At 37.4% G+C, this 22,829-nt stretch overlaps 1 protein-coding gene across 10 annotated transcripts in view; it reads right to left on the reverse strand.

Annotated features, from left to right (window-relative positions):
• Positions 1 to 324: 324 nt before the first annotated feature.
• ZFP14 (ZFP14 zinc finger protein) overlaps positions 325 to 22,829 on the reverse strand; it is a 31,214-nt gene continuing 8,709 nt past the window's right edge. For 3 of the 10 annotated variants that reach the window (XM_038529141.1, XM_038529142.1, XM_038529143.1), the window contains exons 3-6: positions 22,544 to 22,622; positions 21,227 to 21,353; positions 19,858 to 19,956; positions 2,529 to 6,370 (exon numbers count right to left, since the gene is read on the reverse strand). In XM_038529141.1, the coding sequence (XP_038385069.1) occupies positions 5,004 to 6,370; positions 19,858 to 19,956; positions 21,227 to 21,353; positions 22,544 to 22,573 (1,623 nt within the window). In that variant the 5' untranslated portion in view covers positions 22,574 to 22,622 and the 3' untranslated portion in view covers positions 2,529 to 5,003. Of the gene's footprint in view, positions 629 to 2,528; positions 6,371 to 19,857; positions 19,957 to 21,226; positions 21,354 to 22,543; positions 22,623 to 22,829 lie in introns of those variants that run through there. The other 7 variants (XM_038529145.1, XM_038529146.1, XM_038529147.1 and 4 more) reach the window with 5 other exon arrangements.

Below are 22,829 nucleotides of genomic sequence, written 5' to 3' on the forward strand. Positions count from 1 at the left end.
AATGAGATAACCCCAAAGAAACAGAGAAAATGCATGAATGAAAAAAAGCACTGTTAAGAGAAACATGATTGGCCAATAAACACATATGAAAAAGATGCTCAACTCACTTGTAATCAGGGAAATTAAATGTTGTAACCAATAACAGAAGTCGGAAAATATGGATGCTCATTTCAATGATTAGAGGGATTCAAAATTAGTGCAGTGATGTAGCAACCATCTGGCAATATGTAAAGCTGAAACTATGTACAGCCTATTTCTAGGCTATACTTCTAGATGTGTACCTTAGATTTTTCACTCTTTAAAGAAACCAGAAAATACACAAAATGATATACAATATAGCATTTTTATTACAATGAAAAATTGTTTATGTCCCAATTACTATTTAACAGAATATTTAAGCATGTTTAATATATACATGTAAAGGACCAAGCTAGAATCTTTTACATTCTATAGAAAAGCACTAGCCCTCAAGATTCAAGCAGGAAGCTTTCAGAATATGATGTGAGCTGCAAAGAAAAGTGCCCTTCCTCACCCCCTCCCAACACAATCACTCACCATAATGTCTGAAATGATGTCCTTGAAGACATTCATTGTGGTAATGGAAGCATCTATCAAAGTGGTTCACATTCTAAAGATGGTAAGAGATACTGGGAATGAGAATTCCACAACAAAGTAAGTTTGAGATACACTGTGTTTAATAAAAATCTCTTTGCTGTATCTTTTGACAAGCTGATAATGTGTACTTAGTCTTCCCCATAAGCACACGCTTTGCTGCATTTACACATTTTCCCAAGAAATCTTTTTCCCCCCCAAATATCATCAAGGACTAGTATTCCCCAAAACAAGCTTATGGAAAATGTTGGGTTAAGGCCTTATACTGTTAAACACAGGTCTTCTAAAGATATCTGAGACTTGGGAAAGGCAACACATGGATCTATGAGTGAAGACCGACTTTGTAATAAATTCTAAGTATACCTTATTTAGAATTAAGACGAATAGAATCTTCACAAGTGAAGCTGGTCTGGATTTTGCTTTTTAGGAGCTATCTTCATTTAGATTTGTATCAGGATTATTTTAGCTGTGCAGAATTGGTAGAATTTTGTGAAGGATTATTTCTTAAAGCTTTTATCTGTACAACTATCAGTTTTTTTCTTAAGCAAGGAGTTCATATACATACACACATTTGTTTGTTGGTTTAAGTCATATTCCTACAGAAAAAAAAAAAAAGTAGCCCCCATATATTTTATGGACCAGAACACAGAGAGCACACATATATATATAGTATTACCTTGTAATTAAAACAAAATTTTCTTGATAATCTGTAGCTAGGTCACCTTTATTACTAACAAAGTTCTAAATGCATTATTTTTCATTTTCTTTTTCTTGACTAGATCTTTCCAAATTTAATCATTATTAACATTGGATTAAATCCACTACTATCTAGTCTTTAATTTCTATTTTTAGTTGTGCTTTGCTTCTCTTTTGCAAGCTTTATTTTGTTCTCTTTCTGGTTTCTTTTTTTTTTTTTTAATTTTTATTTATTTATGATAGTCACAGAGAGAGAGAGAGAGAGGCAGAGACATAGGCAGAGGGAGAAGCAGGCTCCATGCACCGGGAGCCTGATGTGGGATTCGATCCCGGGTCTCCAGGATCGCGCCCTGGGCCAAAGGCAGGCGCCAAACCGCTGCGCCACCCAGGGATCCCCTCTTTCTGGTTTCTTGACATACTCATTCCCCTAACACATTCATTGATGTGACAGGCCCTGTGTTGACTGCTGTTGGATAAGGTGAGATGAAGACTAGATCCACAAATGAAATTTCCTTAATTCATTAAAGGGGATTGATTTCAGTGACATCTGACAAGTTTAGATACACACATCTCATCAACAATCATTTCTAAGTTGTCTATAAATTTCAGTTTTGATTTTAAACATTTTATTACTGGACCTTTCAAACACATAAGAAAGCTGAAATACTAGAACAATGAACCCCCAAAACCAACCACTCCACATCAGGAATTATCAACATTCTGCCAATCTACCTTCCAGCTCTCTCTGCCAATTATTTTTCTTTTGTTGGAGTATTTTAATGCAAATCCAGTATTGTACCATTTCGTAAATATATAAGCATGTATCTCTAACACATAGAACATTTTATCTTTTAATATCCACACTGATATTATCATCCCTAAAATTAAAATTTCTAAATATCATCTAATACTCAATGCAAGTCCACATTTTCTCCAGTCTCCAAAATGTATTTTTACATTTTGTTTAAACCAGGTCCAAGCAATGCCCATGTACTGAATTTAGCTAATAGGTCTCTTAAGTCTCTTTTAATCAGCTAACAGTTGCCTTTCCCCTTTTCTTTTTCATGCCACTCATTAGTTGAAGAAATCAGGTAATTTGTTTTGTGGAATTTTATACATTAGAATCTGCTTGGCTACTTCCTTGCGGTGCCATTTATTTTGTTCATCTATTCCCCAAATTCTTGTTTTTAGAGTTTGACTCAAAGGTTTGCTTCCTTCAGTTCATCGCTTTGGCAATAAGGTTTTGTAGGTAGTGGTGTGTACTTCCTTTTTTTTTTTTTTTTTAAATATTTTATTTATTTATGACAGATACAGAGAGAGAGAGAGAGGCAGAGACACAGGCAGAGGGAGAAGCAGGCTCCATGCACCGGGAGCCCGATGTGGGATTCGATCCTGGGTCTCCAGGATCACACCCTGGGCCAAAGGCAGGCACCAAACCTCTGCGCCACCCAGGGATCCCTGGTGTGTACTTCCTATTACATTTTATCAGGATGTGGATATTGTCTGATAGTCCCACTTTTATGGAAGTTAAAATTAATCAAAGGGCTCAAAGGTTATCAGCTTGATAAATCCACTTTAAAGTTCTCACTATAAAATATTTCACTCGTTTCATTATCCATTGAAGATCATTTTCCTGACCCATTATTCCATTAGGGAACTAGAAAATGTGATTTTTCTAATCCTATCATTCTTTCTGTATTTACTGGTTATATTTCTTAAAAACAAAACATAGTTTCACTCATATGTGGAATATAAGAAGCAGTGCAGAGGATCATAGGGGAAGGGAGAGAAAACAGTGGGAAGAAATCAGAGATAGAGGCAAATCATTAGAGACTCAACTTTGGGAAAACAAACTGAGGGTTGCTGGAGGGGAGGAGGGTGAGGGAATGGGGCAACTGGGTGATGGGCATTAAGGAGGGCACGTGATGTGATGAGCACTGGGTGCTATATAAAACTGATAAATTACTGAACACTACATCTGAAACTAATGATATACACTAGATGTTGGCTAATTGAATTTAAAGAAAAAACAAAAACAAAAAACGAAAATCGTTTAATTTGATGAGCTTTCTGGTGGCCCTAAAACTTGGTTCACATGGAAAAAACAAAATAAATGCTTATTTTTCCCCTTATCAATTTTTAGGATGAGTTGGTGCCCAAGCATCTTTCATTGCTGACCAAACTGTCTCCAGCTGTAACCAAGTAAACTATCAAACTACTAGTAGGTCATGTCAAAAGACCTAACTCCCACTGGTTGAAGATGCGGCAATCTGAACATCAAACAGTATATTGCCTGTAAATGGCATGACGTTCTTTTTTTTGTATAAGAGTTTTAAATACATACATACATACACACACACACACATGCATGCACAAACACACAGAATATTAAATTTCCAAGTGGTTAGTTTCCTTTCTGCCCTCTTTTTGATAGTTTCTAATTAATCTTTAACAGTGTTCAGACAATAGGGATTGCAAAACATTTACTTTTTGAAATTTATTATGGGAAAATAATTTTATATTTTTCTGATTCTATAATAGTTGTACTCTTAACCTCACATTCAAGAAATTCATAAGGTTTCTTTTCAGCATGAAATTACTGATGCAGCTCAAATGATGAAGAACTTCTCACATTCAATAGAACCTCCAAGATTTTATCTGGAATAAATTATTTTAAGTTTAGTAAGCACTGAGCAGTGACATGAGGCATTTCTACATTTACTACTTCTAGAGTAAATTCCTTTCATATGAATTCACTAACACTAATGATAACAATTGTAGATAATATTTACAGGAAACATGCTATGTGGCTGCTATTTGTCCAAGCACTACTTAAGCCTTAAGACAATCCTATTACACAGTGTGGCAGGCTGACCCTGAAATGGTCCCTACATTATGATTCATACTCTTGTGTAAGCCCCTACCCTTGAATGTGGGGTGACTCAGTAACTTGCTTCTAACCAGTATAAGACAGAGAGTCTTAATAACTAAAAGGTGTTATTTTGGTGATTAGATCACATAGGATTATAACTTCTATGATGCTAGTAGATCACACTTAATAAGCAGTCATGTTGAAGAAGCCCATGTGGCAAGGAACTAAGGTCAGCCTACAGCCAACTAGAAACTGCGGACCTCAGTGTGACAGCCAACAACCATGTGAGGTCGGAAATGAATCCCTTCCCCTGGTGAGCCTTCAAATGAGACCCAACCCTGGCTGAAACCTTTAGTTTAGTTTTGTGAGAGACCCTGAAGCAGAGGACCCAACAAAGTTATGCCCCAACACCTGACCCATAGAAACTGTGAGATAATGTGTATTATTTTAAGCTACTAAGTTAGTGGTAATTTATTACACAGCAATAAATAACTAATATACATAGGTACTATTATCACCATTTTACAAGTGAGCAAAATGAGGCACAGAAGTTTAAGTACCTTGTCCAATAACACATAATAAAGTAGTGAAATGGGGATAATAATAGATAAGGCTAAAGATTTTCCTACATTCATTATATTATTCCCTCACATGAATTTGCTGAAGATAAACAATGTTTGAATGGTGATAGAAGGCTTTTAAAGCAACTTTTTTTCCCAATAATATAAAATTTCTTAGGCTTAGTTGAAGCATGAAGCAAATTTCTCTAAAATGAATTTCTGGATATTTTATAACATAATGTACAATTGAAGGCTTTTTTGTATTAAACTCCATTATGAATTTTCTGATGTTGAGTAAGGTGTGAATGTTGTCTAAAGGCCTTCTTACATTCCTTACATTTGTAGGGTTTCTCCCCAGTATGAATTCTCTGGTGTTGAGTAAGGAAAGAATAAAGTCTAAAAGCCTTACCGCATTCCTTACATTCATAAGGTTTCTCACCAGTATGAATACTCTGATGCTGAGTAAGTTGTGAGAGCAGTCTAAAAGGTTTTCTACATTCCTTACATTCATAAGGTTTCTCACCAGTATGAATACTCTGATGTTGGGTAAGTTGTGAGAGCAATCTAAAGGCCTTCCCACATTCTTCACATTCATAAGGTCTCTCACCAATATGAATGCTTTGATGTGAAATAAGTTGTGAGTAACTACTAAAGGTCTTCCAGCATTCCATGCATTCATAGGGTTTCTCACGAGTATGGATTCTCTGATGGCGAACAAGTTGTTGCCTTAGTCTAAAAGTCTTCCCACATTCCTTACATTCATAGGGTTTCTCGCCAGTATGAATACTCTGATGGACAGTAAGTTGTTGGCATATTCTAAAAGCCTTTCCACATTCCTTACATTCATAAGGTTTCTCACCAAAATGAATTTTTTGATGTACTCTAAGGTCTGGACCACATACAAAGGCTTTCCCACATTCCTTACATTCATAGAGTTTCTCAGCAGTATGAAGTCTCTGATGTCGAGTAAGGTGTGTACACTGCCTAAAGGTCTTCCCACATGCCTTACATTCATAGGGTTTCTCACCAGTGTGAATTCTCTGATGTCGAGCAAGTTGCTGATGCACTCTGAAGGCCTTTCCACACTCCTTACATTCATAGGGCTTTTCACCAGTATGAAGTCTCTGATGTTGAGTAAGTTCTTGGAGCACTGTAAATGCCTTTCCGCAGTCCTTACATTCATAGGGCTTTTCACCAGTATGTAGTTTGTGATGTCGAATAAGGTGTGCACGCTGTCTAAATGCCTGCCCACATTCCTTACATTTATAAGGTTTCTCACCAGTATGAATTCTCAGGTGTTGACTAAGTGTTGAACGACGAATAAAGGTCTTCCTACATTCCTTACATTCATACAACTTTTCTCCATTATGAACTCTCTGATATTCAGCAAGAAAATTATGTTTTTTGTAAGTGGTCATTTTTTCAGAAGTAACTTTCACTTGCCCAAAATATCCCTCTTGTGGTTCCTTTTGCCCCTCAATCTTGCCTTTGCATTCCCAATCATTTCTAAAAATGGAGTCCTGAAGACTATAGCTTTTAATTCTTTCCATTATCTCCCACTGGAATGAATATATTTCATAAATGTCCTTTTCTGGAGATAACGTATTGGTCCTGTATCTGGACTCCAAATCTGAAAGAAAATAAGAAGGCAAACACACACTATTTTCCTGTGACAGAAGAAAGAAAACTTCTATAGAGAAATAAAAGGCACCTAAAATCATGTGTCTTACAAGTGAATGGATCAGATACCTCTAAAACAGGCATTTCTGCTATAATACCACATATGTGTATCTAAAAAACCCGTTATCTTCTGTAAAATTACACACCAAAAAATTAAGAGTTTATGAAGAAAACAGGGCTGGAGAAGACTACTCAAACCTATGCAACTTTATTGGCAGAACACTAACAAAAATATAATAATTGACATTTCAAAAGATAATCTAAAAGGCAGCTCAACATGGCTGAAGGCCATTTCATGGATACTAAAATGCACACACAAAAGAGTAGAAATGCTGGATTTCAAGTGCTGAGACACTGCAATGAAAAAAAGCCCTAAGTCAGCAAGGCTACCATTAAGGCGGGAATAGGGTAAAAGGTAACCTGTTTTCAGCTAGAAGCCAGGCAAAGTTAACAGTATCTCTGGGGAGAGAGTCCTGGATGCAGACACTCAATTATTAATTTTTTTCATATAGAGGTGAAGGGGCATCCAGCAATAAAGCATCAAGTTGAACACTTTGCCTTTCCTACTGAATGTTTTAGGTCTACTTCTATCCAGGCTTCATTCAAGAAGGAAAATTACCTGTGAATCAACTAACTCTCAAATTATACTGACATCATTCCCTATTCCATATCACTATTAAGCTAATTTGTACTGTGAGTTATTAATTGTATTATGGAACAGACTGCATTTTCATACATAAAAAAAAAAAAAATGGCAAAGGAAACACAGAGAATAGAGTCCAGGACTGGAGGTAAGGTTGGTGATTAGGGAAACAAGTTAAATCAGTGATAAGAATCACCTGAAGATTTCTTAAAACTAGAGAGAGGTGAGGTTATTTTTATTTATTTATTTATTTATTTATTTATTTATTTATTTATTTATTTATTTTTTTTTTACACGCATGAGAGACACACACACACACAGAGAGAGAGAGAGAGAGAGAGAGAGAGGCAGAGACACAGGCAGAGGGAGAAGCAGGCTCCATGCAGGGAACCCGACGTGGGACTCAATCCCGGGTCTCCAGGATCATGCCCTGGGCTGAAGGCAGTGCTAAACTGCTGAGCTACACAGGCTGCCCAAGAGAGAGGTAATTTTTATTTTATTTTATTAATAAAAATTTTATTTATTTATTCATGACAGAGAGAGAGAGAGAGAGAGGCAGAGGGAGAAGCAGGCTCTGTGCGACTTGATCCAGGATCTCCAGGATCACACCCTGGACTGAAGGTGGCGCTAAGCTGCTGAGCCACCGGGGATGCCCATGAGAGAGGTAATTTTTAACTGACTGAAACATAATCTATAGGATCAAGTCCTGGGCATGTTTTTGTTTTGTACTTATTTGTATTCTCCAGCAAATGATTCTGATGCTGATCAATATTTGAGTCTCTCTACTTAATGTTTTTTTTTTTTTTAATTTTTATTGATTTATGATAGTCACACAGAGAGAGAGAGAGGCAGAGACATAGGCAGAGAGAGAAGCAGGCTCCATGCACCGGGAGCCCGACGTGGGATTCAATCCCGGGTCTCCAGGATCGCACCCTGGGCCAAAGGCAGGTGCCAAACCACTGCGCCACCCAGGGATCCCTCTACTTAATGTTTTTAATGATTTTTCTTTATAATTAGAATCAAAAATAAATACCTCAGCATAAATAAGCTGCTTATCAATTCCTCTCTCATTTACTCTGTTCATGCCAGAAAGGCCTCTTCAGCTCACAAAAGGCACTACCACTATTCGCATTAAATAGCATTGCTGACAAGGTTATACGGTCTTTGAGAAATCCTCTGACTGCATGGTTGGCTTCTCTTCATCTTTAGATCTTAATTGAAAATCACTTTCTTCAGAAAAGCTATTCCTGCTGATCCTGTTTAGAACTATGCACTTTATACTCTATCCCAGCAACCAGCTGCTCTTCTTTTTCCCAATTTTGGAATATTTATTAATTTTCTCATCTGTTAGTTTCTTACCCCTAAGCTTTCCTAATGACAGAAACAATCCCTAAAATCCATTTACCATTAGATAACAAACCCCAAATACACAATAGATGTTACTCATTTAATTCCCATAATTACATAATCACTAATGAATATCTGTTTGTAATCTTTTAAAATGTACTACAACAGGGGTGGCTGTCTGGCTCAGTCATGAGACTCTTGATCTCAGGGTTGTGAGTTTGAACCCCACATTGGGAATAGTGTTTACTTTAAAAAAATGTACTACAATGATTTACTTATCTCCACTAGAGTTTATACTATTATTATCAGTGCTACATTTACTCAAATTTGTGTTCCTTCATACCTCCTCTAGGTGCTCCTCCTTCCCATTCCTACATAGCCAAAGGAACATCTGTACCTCCTGCAAAACTATCTCAAATATTTTTCAATAATCCCAACATTGAAAGGCTTATGCAATCCTGAGCAAAGAGGCATGGGAAGACATTGAGTATAGCAGAATGACTGTCAAATACAGAATGGTACTTGGGATCACCTGAGCGTGAAAGAGTAAAAATAAAGGATATGTTGGATCTAGGCTCAAAGATAGTGATCCAGATGGGGAACCTGCATGAGAAAATCTTAATGCTGAATGAAGTAAGCAAAGATATGGGGAGAAGTGGGATAGGAGAGATAAGAAAGGTCTTTTCTATGACTACAGTCAAATGTATAAAACTGCTGAAATGACTCAAAGTCTCATTATGAAACAGAAGGAGGAATAAAAAAATTAAAAAACCAAGTGACATCTTCACACTTCAAATTTTTATCTATTCATGAGAGACAGAGAGAGAGAGAGAGAGAGAGGCAAAGACACAGGCAGAGAGAGAGAGGGGCAGAGACACAGGCAGAGGAAGAAGCAGGCTCCAGGCAGGGAGCCTGAAGTGGGACTCGATCCTGGGTCTCTAGGATCAGGCCCTGGGCTGAAGGTGGCGCTAAACTGCTGAGCCATCGGAGCTGCCCAACGCACTTCAAATTTTTAAAACTCCTTATTAAATAAAGAAAATTGTAGACTATCTAGAAAATAATATTGAAAACACTAGATTACCAAGAATCTACAAAATACAGTGCAGATCTTATAAGAAAATTCATCAATACATTTAAATTCCTAGAGCAAAGAAATGAAAGAAAAGAAATATGGTTTAGAAAGTTAGAAAAAAAAAATATATACTGAAGAATCCAGAGAGGGAAATAAAAGCAAAACGTCATTAATTAGATAACAGAAAAAGAATGAAATACACAAGTTTTAAAAACCTAGGTTGTTTGAAAAAAGTCAGTGATATATATATTTGTACGTATGTGTGTATTTTTTTAAGTAGACTCCATACCTGGCATACAGCCTAATGTGGGGCTTGAACTCATGACCCTGAGATCAAAATCTGAGCTGAGATTGAGTTGGACACTTAACCAACTCAGCCACCCAGGTGCTCCAATCAGTGAAACATATTAATCATTTGCAAAGATAATTAGGAAAAAAGGAAAGCATTCAAACAAAGTTAAAAATAGCAACTAGGTATTCAGAAAGAACTCACTATGGGTCTCTCACAATTTTACACATCAGGCAAGCAGAAGTATTGACTACCTTTGTTCTGGATTATCTTTTCAAGAATGTTTGTATAACTGACAATGCGGAAAGGTACAGATAGTATCTCTCTCTAGATCAACAGGCAGGTTTGCTAATGGTTCAATATAATAAAGGTAGCATCTCCTTTGGAGCAAAGGTCCCTCATGCTCATTGCCCATCATAAAGATTTGGGTTCTCTAAGTTCAGGGTTCCTCTCTTACAGTGCAGCTCAATGCATATTCAGGTATCTATCTAGATACATCCACATCCCCCGTCATGGAATTTGTGGGCAAACAGGAATGAAGTAAATATGTTAATGTTCATGCCATTTGTTGTGCCGTTTATTGTTGAGCAATAAAATCCTTTGTCTTTGGTTTAGAAGTCATATGTTTTTGCCAGCATCCATAACACTGCAGCAGGTTAACCTGTTAGCATGCAGGTAGAGGCAAAACTGCAGACCTTTCACAGTTCTTGACATTAACAAGTAATTAACAAAACATAATTATTATGAAAATGGTAAGGAACTATGCCAATGAAGGGTAATTCTCTAAGAAAATATAGAGAAATTAATCAAAGACCTACTCTTAAAAATTATTCTGAAGATTATCAAAACTTTAGAAAGCATATCGCCCAATTATAAAGTGACCCAGACCATTTACAAAAAAGAAAAAATTCGGGCAGCCCCAGTGGCTTAGTGGATTAGTGCCATTTTTGGCCCGGGATGTGATCCTGGCGACCTGGGATCAGGTCCCACTTCGCGCTCCCTGCATGGAGACTGCTTCTCCCTCTGCCTATGTCTCTGCCTCTCTCTCTGTGTGTGTCTCTCATGAGTAAATAAATAAAATCTTTTGAAAGAAAGAGAAAGAAAAGAAAAGAAAAGAAAAGAAAAGAAAGTTAAAGTGAGTTAAAAATGAAACCAAGTTAAAGTGAGTTAAAAATGAAACCAAAACCTAGTAAAGGAAAACTCTATCATTTATGAAAATTCATGCAAAAACTCCTATAACACACTGAATCAAAATACATCATAACTAACTGTAGTCTATTTCAGGAATGCAAGGGCAGTTCAATGTTAGGAAATCTACCAAAATAATTTGTCATATTCATTTATTCATTATTCTAAAGATAAAAATCCTATAATTATTTTTATAGACACTGGAAAGACATCTGACATAATTCAGCACTCATTTCTTACTTTTTAAAGAAGCAAATGGGGGAACCTGGGTGGCTCGGTCAATTAAGCATCTGACTCCTGATTTCAGCTCAGGTCATGATCTCAGGATTGTGAGATCAACCCCATGTCAGGATCTGCACTGGGCATGAAGCCTGCTTAAGATTCTACCTCTCTGGGGTACCTGGGTGGCTCAGTAGTTGGGTGTCTGCCTTTGGCTTGGGTTGTGGTCCCGGAGTCCTGGATCAAGTCCCTCATCAGGCTCCCCATGGAGCCTACTTCTTCCTCTGCCTATGTCTCTGCCTCTCTCTGTGTCTCTCATGAATAAATAAATGAAATCTTTAAAAAGAAAAAAGATTCTCTCTCTCCCTCTCCCTTAGCCCCTCATCTCTTCTCCCCCTCTAAATAAATAAAGAAATAAGCACTCAAAATAATAGGAATGTATAGTTACTGCCTTATCCTCATAAAAAATATATATATATTTCTTAGCCAAAAGCTAGATTTAACTCAGTAAGAGAACACTGGGGACATGAAGAGACTTTGAAACTATTCTAAACTTGATTATGGTGGTGGTTACCCAAATTGTCTGCATTTGTCAAAATTCCTAAAACTAGACACTGAAAAGAGTGAATTTTAATGTATATAAATTATGCATCAATAAACTAGACTTCTCAAGTATTTTAAAAATGTAAACACAGGGGCAGCCCAGGTGGCTTAGTGGTTCAGCACCGCCTTCAGCCCAGGGTGTGATCCTGGAGACCCAGGATCAAGTACCACATCGGGCTCCCTGCATGGAGCCTGCTTCTCTGCCTCTCTCTCTCTCGATCTCTCTGTCTCTCATGAATGAATAAATAAAATCTTTAAAAAATGTACTCTTAGGGAATATGTGAAAAATCTACTTTCTGCTCAATTTTGCTATCAACTTAAAACTGCTCTAAAAATGAAATCTATTAAAAGAGAGAGGGGCGCCTGGGTAGCTCACTTGGTTACTAAGAGTCTCACTAGATTTCAGCTCAGGTCACAATCTCAGGGTTGTAAGATCAAGCCCTGTGTTGGACTCCATGGGGGGTGTGGAGCTTAAGATTCTCTCTCTCCTTCACCCCTCCACCCTGATCTCTCTCAAAACAAAACAAAATATATATATATATCCAAAAAGAAATCTCATAACTGAAAAATAGCTAAATTTAACAATTTAACAGATATCTTTAACAGCAGATTAGACTTAGCAGAAAAGATCAGTGAACTAGGAAATGGGTTTATAGAAGATATCAAAATTGAATCCCAGAAATAAAAAAGAATAAGAAAAAACATAAGAGAACATAAAAGATACATGCAAAAATTTAAAAAGGTCTAGGGGCCCCTGGGTGGCTCAACTGGTTAAATGTCTGCCTTCGGCTGGGTCATGATCCCAGGGTCCTGGGTTCGAGCCCCACATCAGGCTCCCTGCTCAGCTGGGAGTCTGCTTCTCCCTCTGCTCATGATCTCTCTCTCTCTCTCACATGCTCTCTGTCTGTCAAATAAATAAAATCTTAAAAAAAAAAAAGGTTTAACTTATGTGTAACTTGAGTCCCAGAAGGAGAGAAGAGTAAAAACGGGAAAGAAACAATACTTGAATATTTAACAACCAAGAATTTTTCAAAACTGATAAGATATGAAGTCCAATTTAATTCCTTAGAACAGCAAAAAGCATACATACACCACAATATAAAAATAGACGCACCACGGTAAATCTGTGAAAAACAAATAAAAAAGAAAATTCTACAAGCAGAAAAAAAAAAAAAAAAATTCTACAAGCAGTCACAGAGGGAAAAAACCTCCAAAACAATTCCTGAAAAGGAATTCCAAAATGACCAACAAACTGCTGCTAAATGGAAATGACAGAAGCCAAAAGACAAGATACTAGCTAAGAGAAAAATAACTCCCAATTCAGAATTCTGTATCCAATAAAAACAAAGATAAAAATTCTGTACCCTTTAAAGATTGAAGATATTGTCAAATAAAACTTAAGAGAGGGTGGCCTGGGTGGCTCAGCGGTTTAGCGCTGCCTCAGCCCAGGGCCTGACCCTGAAGACCCGGGATCAAGTCCTACATCGGGCTCCCTGCCTGGAGCCTGCTTCTCCCCCTGCCTGTGTCTCTGCCTCTCCCTTTGTGTCTCTCATGAGAAAATAAATAAAATCTTAAAAAAAAAAAAATTAAAGAGAATTCATTGCCAGGAGACACAATAAAAGAAATACTCAAGGAAATTCTTCAGGTACAGAGAAAATGATTCTAGGTAGAAGAATGACAGTGCAGAAAAGAATGAGGAGCACTGTAAGAGGTAAACAGTAGGTAAATCTAAACAAACACTGACAACAGAATAAAATTAGTGCTCAGTGGGGATTAAAATGTATATAGAATCATAAGTTACATGGGACGCCTGGGAGGCTCAGCGGTTAAGCATCTGCCTTTGGCTCAGGGTGTGATCCTGGAGTCCTGGGATCAAGTCCCACATCGGGCTTCCTGCATGGAGCCTCCTTCTCCCTCTGCCTGTGTCTCTGCCTCTCTCTCTATGTGTCTTTCATGAATGAATAAATAAAATCTTTTAAAAAAATAAAAAGAATTAAGTTACATGACAACACAAAAAAGAGGAGGATACATAAAAGGAATTAATATGTTATTAATATCTTCACAATACTGGGAAAGATACAAAGGAGTTAATTTAAGGAGCAATGTAGTAAGTAAAGAATCCATGTTTTGGGCAGCCTGGGTGGCTCAGCGGTTTAGCGCTGCCTTTTGGCCCAGGGTGTGATCCTGGAGTCCTGGGATAGAGTCCCACGTCAGGCTCCCTGCATGGAGACTGCTTCTTCCTCTGCCTTGGTCTCTGCCTCTCTCTCTCTTTCTGTGTCTCTCATGAATACGTAAATAAAATCTTAAAAAAAAAAAAAAAAAAAAAAGCCTTGTTTTAATTTCTAGGGCAACTCTGAGAAGAAAACTAGAAGTATGTGTAACTAACACTAGAGGCAAAAGCTAAGGTCAACATATTTGATTAATCCAGAAAAGTCAGGAAAAGAAAAAAAGGAAGAAAGAATAAGTTGAACAAAAAAAAAAAAAAAAAAAAAGAGGAAGACAGTAGATTTGAGCCTAAATATATAAGAAAATTAAAAAAAAATTACTTAAATGTAGTTGGACAAATCATCAATTAAAAGACAAAGATGTGTCTTATACATATTGGAGGAAGGAAGCTGGTGAGGAGTCCAATTTGGGTAAAGAGGGTATCCAAAGGGGCAGTCCCAGGCAAGTTGTTGAAATCCCAGAGAGGGGAGGAGAGTATCCAGAGAGAGGAGCAGACCCACATGTACTGGGTAAATCTACCATGGCTCTTACTCTACCTCCCACCACTATCATCTCCAACTGGGAGAGATCAAATAGCCTTCTGATTGGTCTTTCCATTTCCCATCTTGTCTCTATTCAATCTGTTCTCCATAGAGTGGTAATTAGAAGACAAATCAGCTTAAATGTAATTCCCCTGCTCAAAAATTTCCAGGGGCTTTCTATCACATTTAAAAGTCCCATAGCCTTACCTTGGAATAATCATCCTAATCATCCTGGCCTTCTTGCTGTTCCTCAAACACACAAAACTTCCATCTCCCAACCCAAGGCCTTTTTGCATTTGCTGTTCTATCAGGATCGCTCTTGCTTTAGATACTCCTGTAACTAGATTATCCTACAGATATTCCTATAACTGTTTTTTCAGGTCTCCACTCAAATATCACCTCTTCAAAAAGCCCTGAGGACCCTAAAACAAACATGTCAACACCTGTCAATTTCTAGTCCCTTGCTCTTCTCACTTTTCTTTCTCTTTTTTTTTTAAAGATTTTATTTATTTATTCAAGAAAGACACAGAGAGAGAGGCAAAGAGAAACAGGCTCCATGCAGGGAGCCCGATGTGGGACTCGATCCCAGGACTCAGGGATCACGCCCTGAGACGAAAGCAGACACTCACCCACTGAGCCACCCAGGTGTTCGTTCTCACTTTTCTTAATAATACTTGTCACCACCTAACATTATCCATTTACTTATTTACTTAATGTCCTTATATCTATTAAAATGTAAACATGGGTGCTGGAACCTAGCATTCTTGTTCACAATTGTTCCATTGGTGTCTAGCAATGCATGGTTCAGATTCACTCAATGAATGAATACATTTTTAGGCAACAAAAGACATATAAACTAATCAAAATAGAAGCCAGAGAAACTGGATCCTATATAGATACTGCTATCGATTGAACTGTGTGTGTCCCTCCAAAATTAGACACTGAAGCTCTGACCCAATGTGACTGTATTTGGAAATGGTACTTTTTAGAAGATAATTAATAAGGTTAAAAGAAGTCATGAGGCTCTTAGACTGATAGGACTGGTGGCCTTATAAGAGGTCTGTCTCTGTCTCACTCCCTCTCCTTCCCTGCCATGTGAGGACAATGTGAGAAGGGAAGATCTGCAAGCCCTCATCAGAGCCCCAAATGCTAATCTCAGACTTCCACCCTCCAGAACTATGGGAAAACAAATGTTTTACCAGCCTATGGTATTTTGTTGTGGCAGCTCAAGCTGACTAACAGAGATTTAGATATAAATGAATTATAGTCGTTGATGATAAAGAGTATCCATATCTTTGTTCAAATTTTTTACCTATCACCCCTATCGGACATTTTTGTTTACTTTTTGAGAAAACTGTAGATTCCTGTGAGGTTGCAGAAAATACACAGGAAAGTCTCATGCAACCTTCACCCAACCTCTCCCAATGTTTAACATCTTATATAACTATAGTATAATAGTCTAACCAAGAAAGTAACATTGGTATAATCCATAGAGCTCATTTAGACTTCACTAGTTATACATGCCCTTGTGTATACGTATAGTTGACCTTGAACAATGCAGGGTTATGGATGCCAACCCCTCATGCAGTCAAAAATCTGAGTATTTACCTTTTGATTCCCCCAAAACTTAACAACTAATAGTCTGTTGACCAGAAGCCTTACCAATAACATAAAAAATTGATTAACACATATTTTCTAAGTTGGATGTATTATATACTGTATTCTTATAACACAGTGAGCTAGAGAAAAGAAAATGTTATTAAGAAAAACATAAGAGAAAATACATTTACAGTACTCTACTGTATTAAGTGAAAAATATCCACATGTAAGTGGAGTCACACAGTTCAAACGCATGTTAAGGCTCAACTGTATATATTTCTATGGATTTTAAAGTTTTATCACATATAAACTTGCATAATCACCACCACAAACAAGATACTCAACTGTACCATAACCACAAGACTCCTTTATGGCCCTAACCATCCTTTCCCTTTTCTATATCCTATCCCTTGACAAGCATGAATCCATTTGCATCTCTGTAATTTTGTTATTTCATAAACATTACATAATTGGAGTCATGGGGTATGTAACCTTTTATGATTGGCTTTTCTAACTCAGCATACTTCCTCATGCATGCTACCCAAGCTGCTGTGTGTATCCACAGTTTATTTCTTTTTGTTGCTGAGCATTATTCCATAGTATGGATGTACCTTTTACTTGTTTTTTAAAAAATATTTTATTTATTTATTTGGGGGGGGAGTGGAGAAAGAGAGAGAGAAAGAGGGAATGAATGAGCAGAGGGAGATGCAGTGGGAGAAGCAGACTCCCCACTAAGCAGGGAGCTGGACATGGGGCTCAATCCCAGGACCCGAGATCATGACCTGAGCTGAAGGCAGACTGAGCCACCTAGGTGCCCTTACCCATTTTTAATTGGGTTATCATTACAGTGTTGAGTTACAGTACATATCGGTCTTCTGTTGGATATGTTTTACTGCTATTTTCTCTTGGTCTGTGACTTATTCATTTTTTTATTGGTATATTTTGAAGAGACAAAGTTTTTAATTTGGATAAAATTTGATTTATCAATTTTTATTATGGTTATTGCTTTCACCTAAGAAGCCTTTGGTTACTGTAAGTCATTCTCCTAGTTTTCCTTTAAAAGCTTTATATTTAGCTTTCTTTTTTAAGTATATTTATTTATTTTTTTAAAGATTTATTTATTTATAATAGACATAGAGAGAGACAGAGAGAGACAGAGAGAGAGAGAGAGAGGCAGAGACACAGGAGGAGGGAGAAGCAGGCTCCATGCCAGGAGCCTGACGTGGGACTTGATCCCAGGACTCCAGGATCACGCCCTGGGCCAAAGGCAGGCACCAAACCGCTGAGCCACCCAGGGATCCCCTAAGTTTATTTTCTATTATTTTTTGTAATCTCTACACAAGATCAAGAGTCACATGCTCCTCCAACTGAACCTGCCAGGCACACCCACCTTTCATATTTTTTATATAAAATTTATAATGAGTCTTAAATTTTTTTAATATTTGGATTTTTTACATTTTTTATGTTTAGTTTTTATATTTAGGTCTAAAGTACATCTTAAATTAATTTTGGGATGAGGTAGGGGTAAAGATTTTTTCTCCAGCTATTCCAAAATTCATTTGTTAAAAAAACTTTCCTTCCCCTCCACTGGAATGTTTTGGTGCCTTTGTCAAAAATAAATGATCCTGGGATGCCTGGGTGGCTCAGCAGTTGAGCAGTTTCCTTTAGCTCAGGGCGTGATCCTGGAGTCCCAGGATTGAGTCCCACATTAGGCTTCTTGCATGGAGCCTGCTTCTCCCACTGCCTATGCCTCTGCCTCTCTCTCTCTCTCTCTTTCACGTTTATAGAAGTAAAATCTTTTTAAAAATGTGATCTTCGGGGCACCTGGGTGGCTCAGCAGTTGAGCACCTGCCTTTAGCTCAGGTTGTGATCCTGCAACCGGGATCAAGTCCCACATCGGGCTCCTGCATGGAGTCTGCTTCTCTCTCTGCCTACGTCTCTGCCTCTCTCTCTGTGTCTCTGATGAATAAATAAATAAAATCTTTAAAAAATATATTTAAAAATTTTAAAAACTAAATGATCTTTTAAGTGTGTATGAGTTCTACCTCTAAGGTCTCGGTTCTGTTCTGTTGGTTGACCTTTATCCAATATTCAAAGTCTTGATTACAGTAGTTTTATTTTTTTGAGAAAGAGAGAAAGGTGGGGGGAGGGAGACACAGGGAGAGAGAATCTCACGCAGATTCCCCACTGAGGCTGGAGCCTGATGCAGGACACAATCTCAAGACCCTGAGATCATGACCTTAGCTGAAACCAAGATTTGGATACTCAACTGAGAGAGCCACCCAGGTGCCCCTTGATTACTGTAGTTTTATAATCTTGAAGTATCTTGAAGTCATATAGTCGAAGTCCTGTAATATACTCTTCCTTTTCCAAGATTACCTTAGAAATGCTAAGTCCATCATTTTTGCATAAATTTTGGAATCAGCTTAAGATTTATAAAATTGATATTTTAAGAAGACTGAGTCTTCCCATCCCCAAATAGTTTCTTTCTATTTATTTAGGCCTTTACCATGGTTTTTAGTGTACAGGTCTTGCATGTTTTATCAAATTTACTCCTTAGTATTTTTGGTTTCTGCCACTATTGTAAATTGACTTAATTTGCTTTTAATTTTCTTAATTGACTTAATTGACTTAACTGACTTAAATTGACTTAACTGATTTTAAATTCCTTATTTTTTTCACTCCTAGTATATAAAAACACAATTTATTTTTATTTTTTAAAATATTTTATTTATTTATTCTACCTATTTTTTAAATTATTTATTTGTGGGAGGTGTTCTTTCCTTTTATGAAGGAATTTGTGTAATACTGCTGCTATTTCTTTCTTGAATATTTAATAGAATTCACCAGTGAAGCCATTTGAGCCTGGTGGGTTTTCTTTGTGGAAAGATTTCTGAATGAATTCAATTATTTTGACAGATATAAGGTTACTCAGATTTTCTTTTTTTATCTTGTGTCAGCTCTGGTAATTGTGTTTTTTAAGTTGTTCCATTTCATTTAAGATGTCTAATTTATTGGCATAAAATTACTCATGGTATTCTCTCATTATTCTTTTAATGGCTATAGGATGTGAAGTGATAACCCAGTTACTATTTCATTCCTAGCATTAACAATTGTTGTCGTCCTTTTTTTTTTTCCTTGATGAGTCAAGTTAGGTGTTTACCAACTTTGTTGATCTTATCAAGAAATCAACCTTTGGCTTTATTAATTTTCTCTACTTTTACTATCTTGTTGATTTCAGCTCTTATGTTTACTGTCATCTTTGTTCCTCCTACGGAGAACAGCTCCTCTCTTTGAAGTAGTAGAAAAAATATTAAAAATGAAAAAAAAGGGCAGCCCCAGTGGTGCAGCGGTTTGGCGCCGCCTGCAGCCCAGGGTGTGATCCTGGATACCAAGGATGGAGTCCCACGTCGGGCTCCCTGCACAGAGCCTGCTTCTCCCTCTGCCTGTGTCTCTGCCTGTCTCTCTCTCTGAATGAATAAATAAATAAATCTTAAAAAAAAAATAAAAATAAATAAAAATAAAAAAAAAATAAAAATAAAAATGAAAAACAGAGAGTTGTAATTGAGGTCAACAGGAAGTTCCTCTGGAGTCCAGGTTTAAAAGATTTTAATTTGCTTCCCTCCACAGGCCATGGGCTTTGGAAGAGAGATTTCCAATATCTCAAGGTTAACAGGCTTGGCTCTTACCTGCAGTAATTAATTCCCCATCCTATTCAGCCCTCACTCACCAGAGTAGTGTCTTTTGGTCTCTTCCCTCACAACCATCCAGGGCTCCTTCCCTTCATCCAATAAGGTAATCACATCTGGTTTAGAAATGGAAGGTTCTGCTTAAAAGATAATGTGATGTGAAATTGTAAGTCCAAAAGTCAGGTACAAATTTGGTTAAATTCATAATTAACTACAGATCAAAATGGCACTTTACAAAGCCTAAGAGTGAAGAAATGAAAGGCAGCTGAAGAGCACTCATGTTAGGGTACCTTCGGGAGCACAAGGAAACGATAATAACAGGCCTTATTATAATTTAAACTCATATAAACTCTGTTGAGAGGTGGTCTTGTGTAGTGGTTGAGAATATAAAATCTGAATCCAGACTGAGTTTAAAATCCTGCCTTTCTTGCTGTGTTACCTCAGTAAATTATTAACCTCTTATGCCTAAGTTTTCTCATCTGAAAGGACGATAATCACAGTATATTACTTGTGATTTAGAGTTGTGAGAATTAATTAATAATGGACAATGCTCACAATAGTAAGTACAAATACATGCAATTATAGGTACATATACCTGTGTGTGTATTAGTTATTTTTATTATTATCAACTTACTGACAGGAGAGTCTTCCTGAGATGACATCTGATCCTTTCTAGGATTATTCATTCAATGATAAATTCAAAGTTCTTAGATTTTTTTTTTTTAAGATTTTATGTATTTATTCATGAAAGACACCGAGAGAGAGAGGCAGAGATACAGGCAGAGAGAGAAGCAGGCTCCATGCAGGGAGCTCGATGTGGGACTCGATCCCAGGACCCCAGGATCACACCCTGGGCCGAAGGTAGGTGCTCAACTACTCAGCCACCCAGGCATCTCAAAGTTCTTAGATTTTAAATTTCAACCACAAAGCAGGTAGAACTCAATATGTTATAGGAAACAGAATGCGTTTACTTGAGTTTTAAATGAACTTTGTGGATCCATTTTATACAGTGTAAGTTCTCTAGGCTCCCTTGATTTTCAGAGACTCAAAACCCCTGTGGCTAGGTACTCTCCTTGCTGGATTAGAAAGGAGTGGTGAGTATTTGCATCAATTCTGGGCTTAAATATAATGTAAAATCTGATTTCTTGGACAACGCTTCTGTTGTCATCAACCCAAATTCAAGCCCAGCCCTTGGATACCAATGAAACAAGTAAATCACAGAGCCTGAAAAAAATCTGAAGGACACAGCAGAATGAAAGTGATGAAGTATTAAATGCAGGAGCCTATTTCCAACCCAACAAAGCTAAAGCCGTTCCTTTGGAAAACAGAGAAAAAAATGTATCTATTTTCTCAAAACATAGTCCTGAAATTGACAATAAAGTCAACACAATTTGAAATAAATAGCCTTACCTAGTGAGATGAAATTGCTATAATTCTCCCACATTACATCCCTATATAAGTCCCTCTGAGCTGAGTCCAGGAATTCCCATTCTTCCTGTGAGAAATCTATGGCCACGTCCCTGAATGTCACTGAACCCTGAAAAAATAAAACTCATGTTATTACCTGTGAAAATAAATGCAATATTTCTTAAATGAAAAGGGAGGAGACTGAGGACTGCAATGCAGAGAAGGGGCCACATAACAAGCAATGGGATAGGGCTTATGTGAAGGGGACAGTAAGAAAATTAGTATCACTGAAGCAGAGTTCTACATGTCTTGAATAGCCCTATGGCTGCAGATAAGATTAATTTTTACCCCCCAAAATCTGGAAATTAATAAAATAACCAAAAAAAGGCCCAATTAATTGAAACTGTACACACAAGCCTTTTACAAGCTATGTGTCTCCACCGTAAATTCATGGGAAATGTCTTCCACTTCCTTTTCCCTTTAACAATCGTGAAAAAATATTGACAAAAACTTCTCCCAAAAGTACTGTAATATCTTTTCTAAGAAAATAGACACAAGTTCATCATAAAGTCAGATTTTTCTTATAAACATTTTCCCTATAAGGACCACTTCTTTAATAAACTTTAAAAAAAACTGTACATGGTAGTCCACATTTTGAATATATCATATTCAATCTTTTTCTTTTCCTATTTAGATATTTTAATTCATTACAATTTCAAAAATCTTCCTTGATTCTTACAGCCTACATTATCTATTACTTATGCATCTGGATGACCTTCTTAGTCTTTATCATCCATCATCCCTAACTGAACACCCTTCCTCAACCCTGACTTGAGGATGCTGAACCATGATGATGTCACTTTGGACAAGTGGTTTTCAATCAGGAGTGATTTTACTCCCCAGAAGATATCTGGCCATGTCTAGAGACAATTTTGGTTATCACAACAGGAGGGAGGGGATATGAGTGTTATAGGCACCTCACTGGTAAAAGGCCAGGGATACTGTTTGATGTTCCACAATGCAGACAACAGCCCTCACAATAAAAGATTCTCTGACTCAAAATATTAATACTCCCAAAGTTGAGAAACCTTGTTATAAACCAGCACATCCTGTAAAATTACACAATGGACTTTGCTCCTGGTATTCTTCTCTCAGGGTTTGCTGGAGATGATTCTTGATCCATTTGTAGTTTTGTTCTGATTACCTAATTACCTCCCCACTGGTGAGGGAGAGATTCCTTGCCCTATATAGTATGAGGGGGCTCAATACCTGACACTGGACAGATGAGACTGACAGCATTTATTAGACATGTATACTCACAGCCCAGGGGAGGAGAACACCACACGTCATGCAGGGCCACACAGGGGTTGCACTCAGGAATGGAGTGAACAAGCAGGGTCTGTGGGAGGCAGGCTTTGTAGTAAAAAGAGGGTAAGGTGTCCCTGATCCCCACAGGAGGATGTGACTGGTTTGTCTGAATAATTCTGTGGGCTGGCAGGGAGGTGAAACCTTCTGATAAGGTGAGGACCAGAAGGGGTTTAGATCATCTGCCTGATAGGAAGGCTAGTCAGGTAGGAGTCTTTTCTGCTGGATAGGGACCATATCT

Source organism: Canis lupus, chromosome 1, assembly GCF_011100685.1.
Source record: "Canis lupus familiaris isolate Mischka breed German Shepherd chromosome 1, alternate assembly UU_Cfam_GSD_1.0, whole genome shotgun sequence".
NCBI lineage: Eukaryota > Metazoa > Chordata > Mammalia > Carnivora > Canidae > Canis > Canis lupus.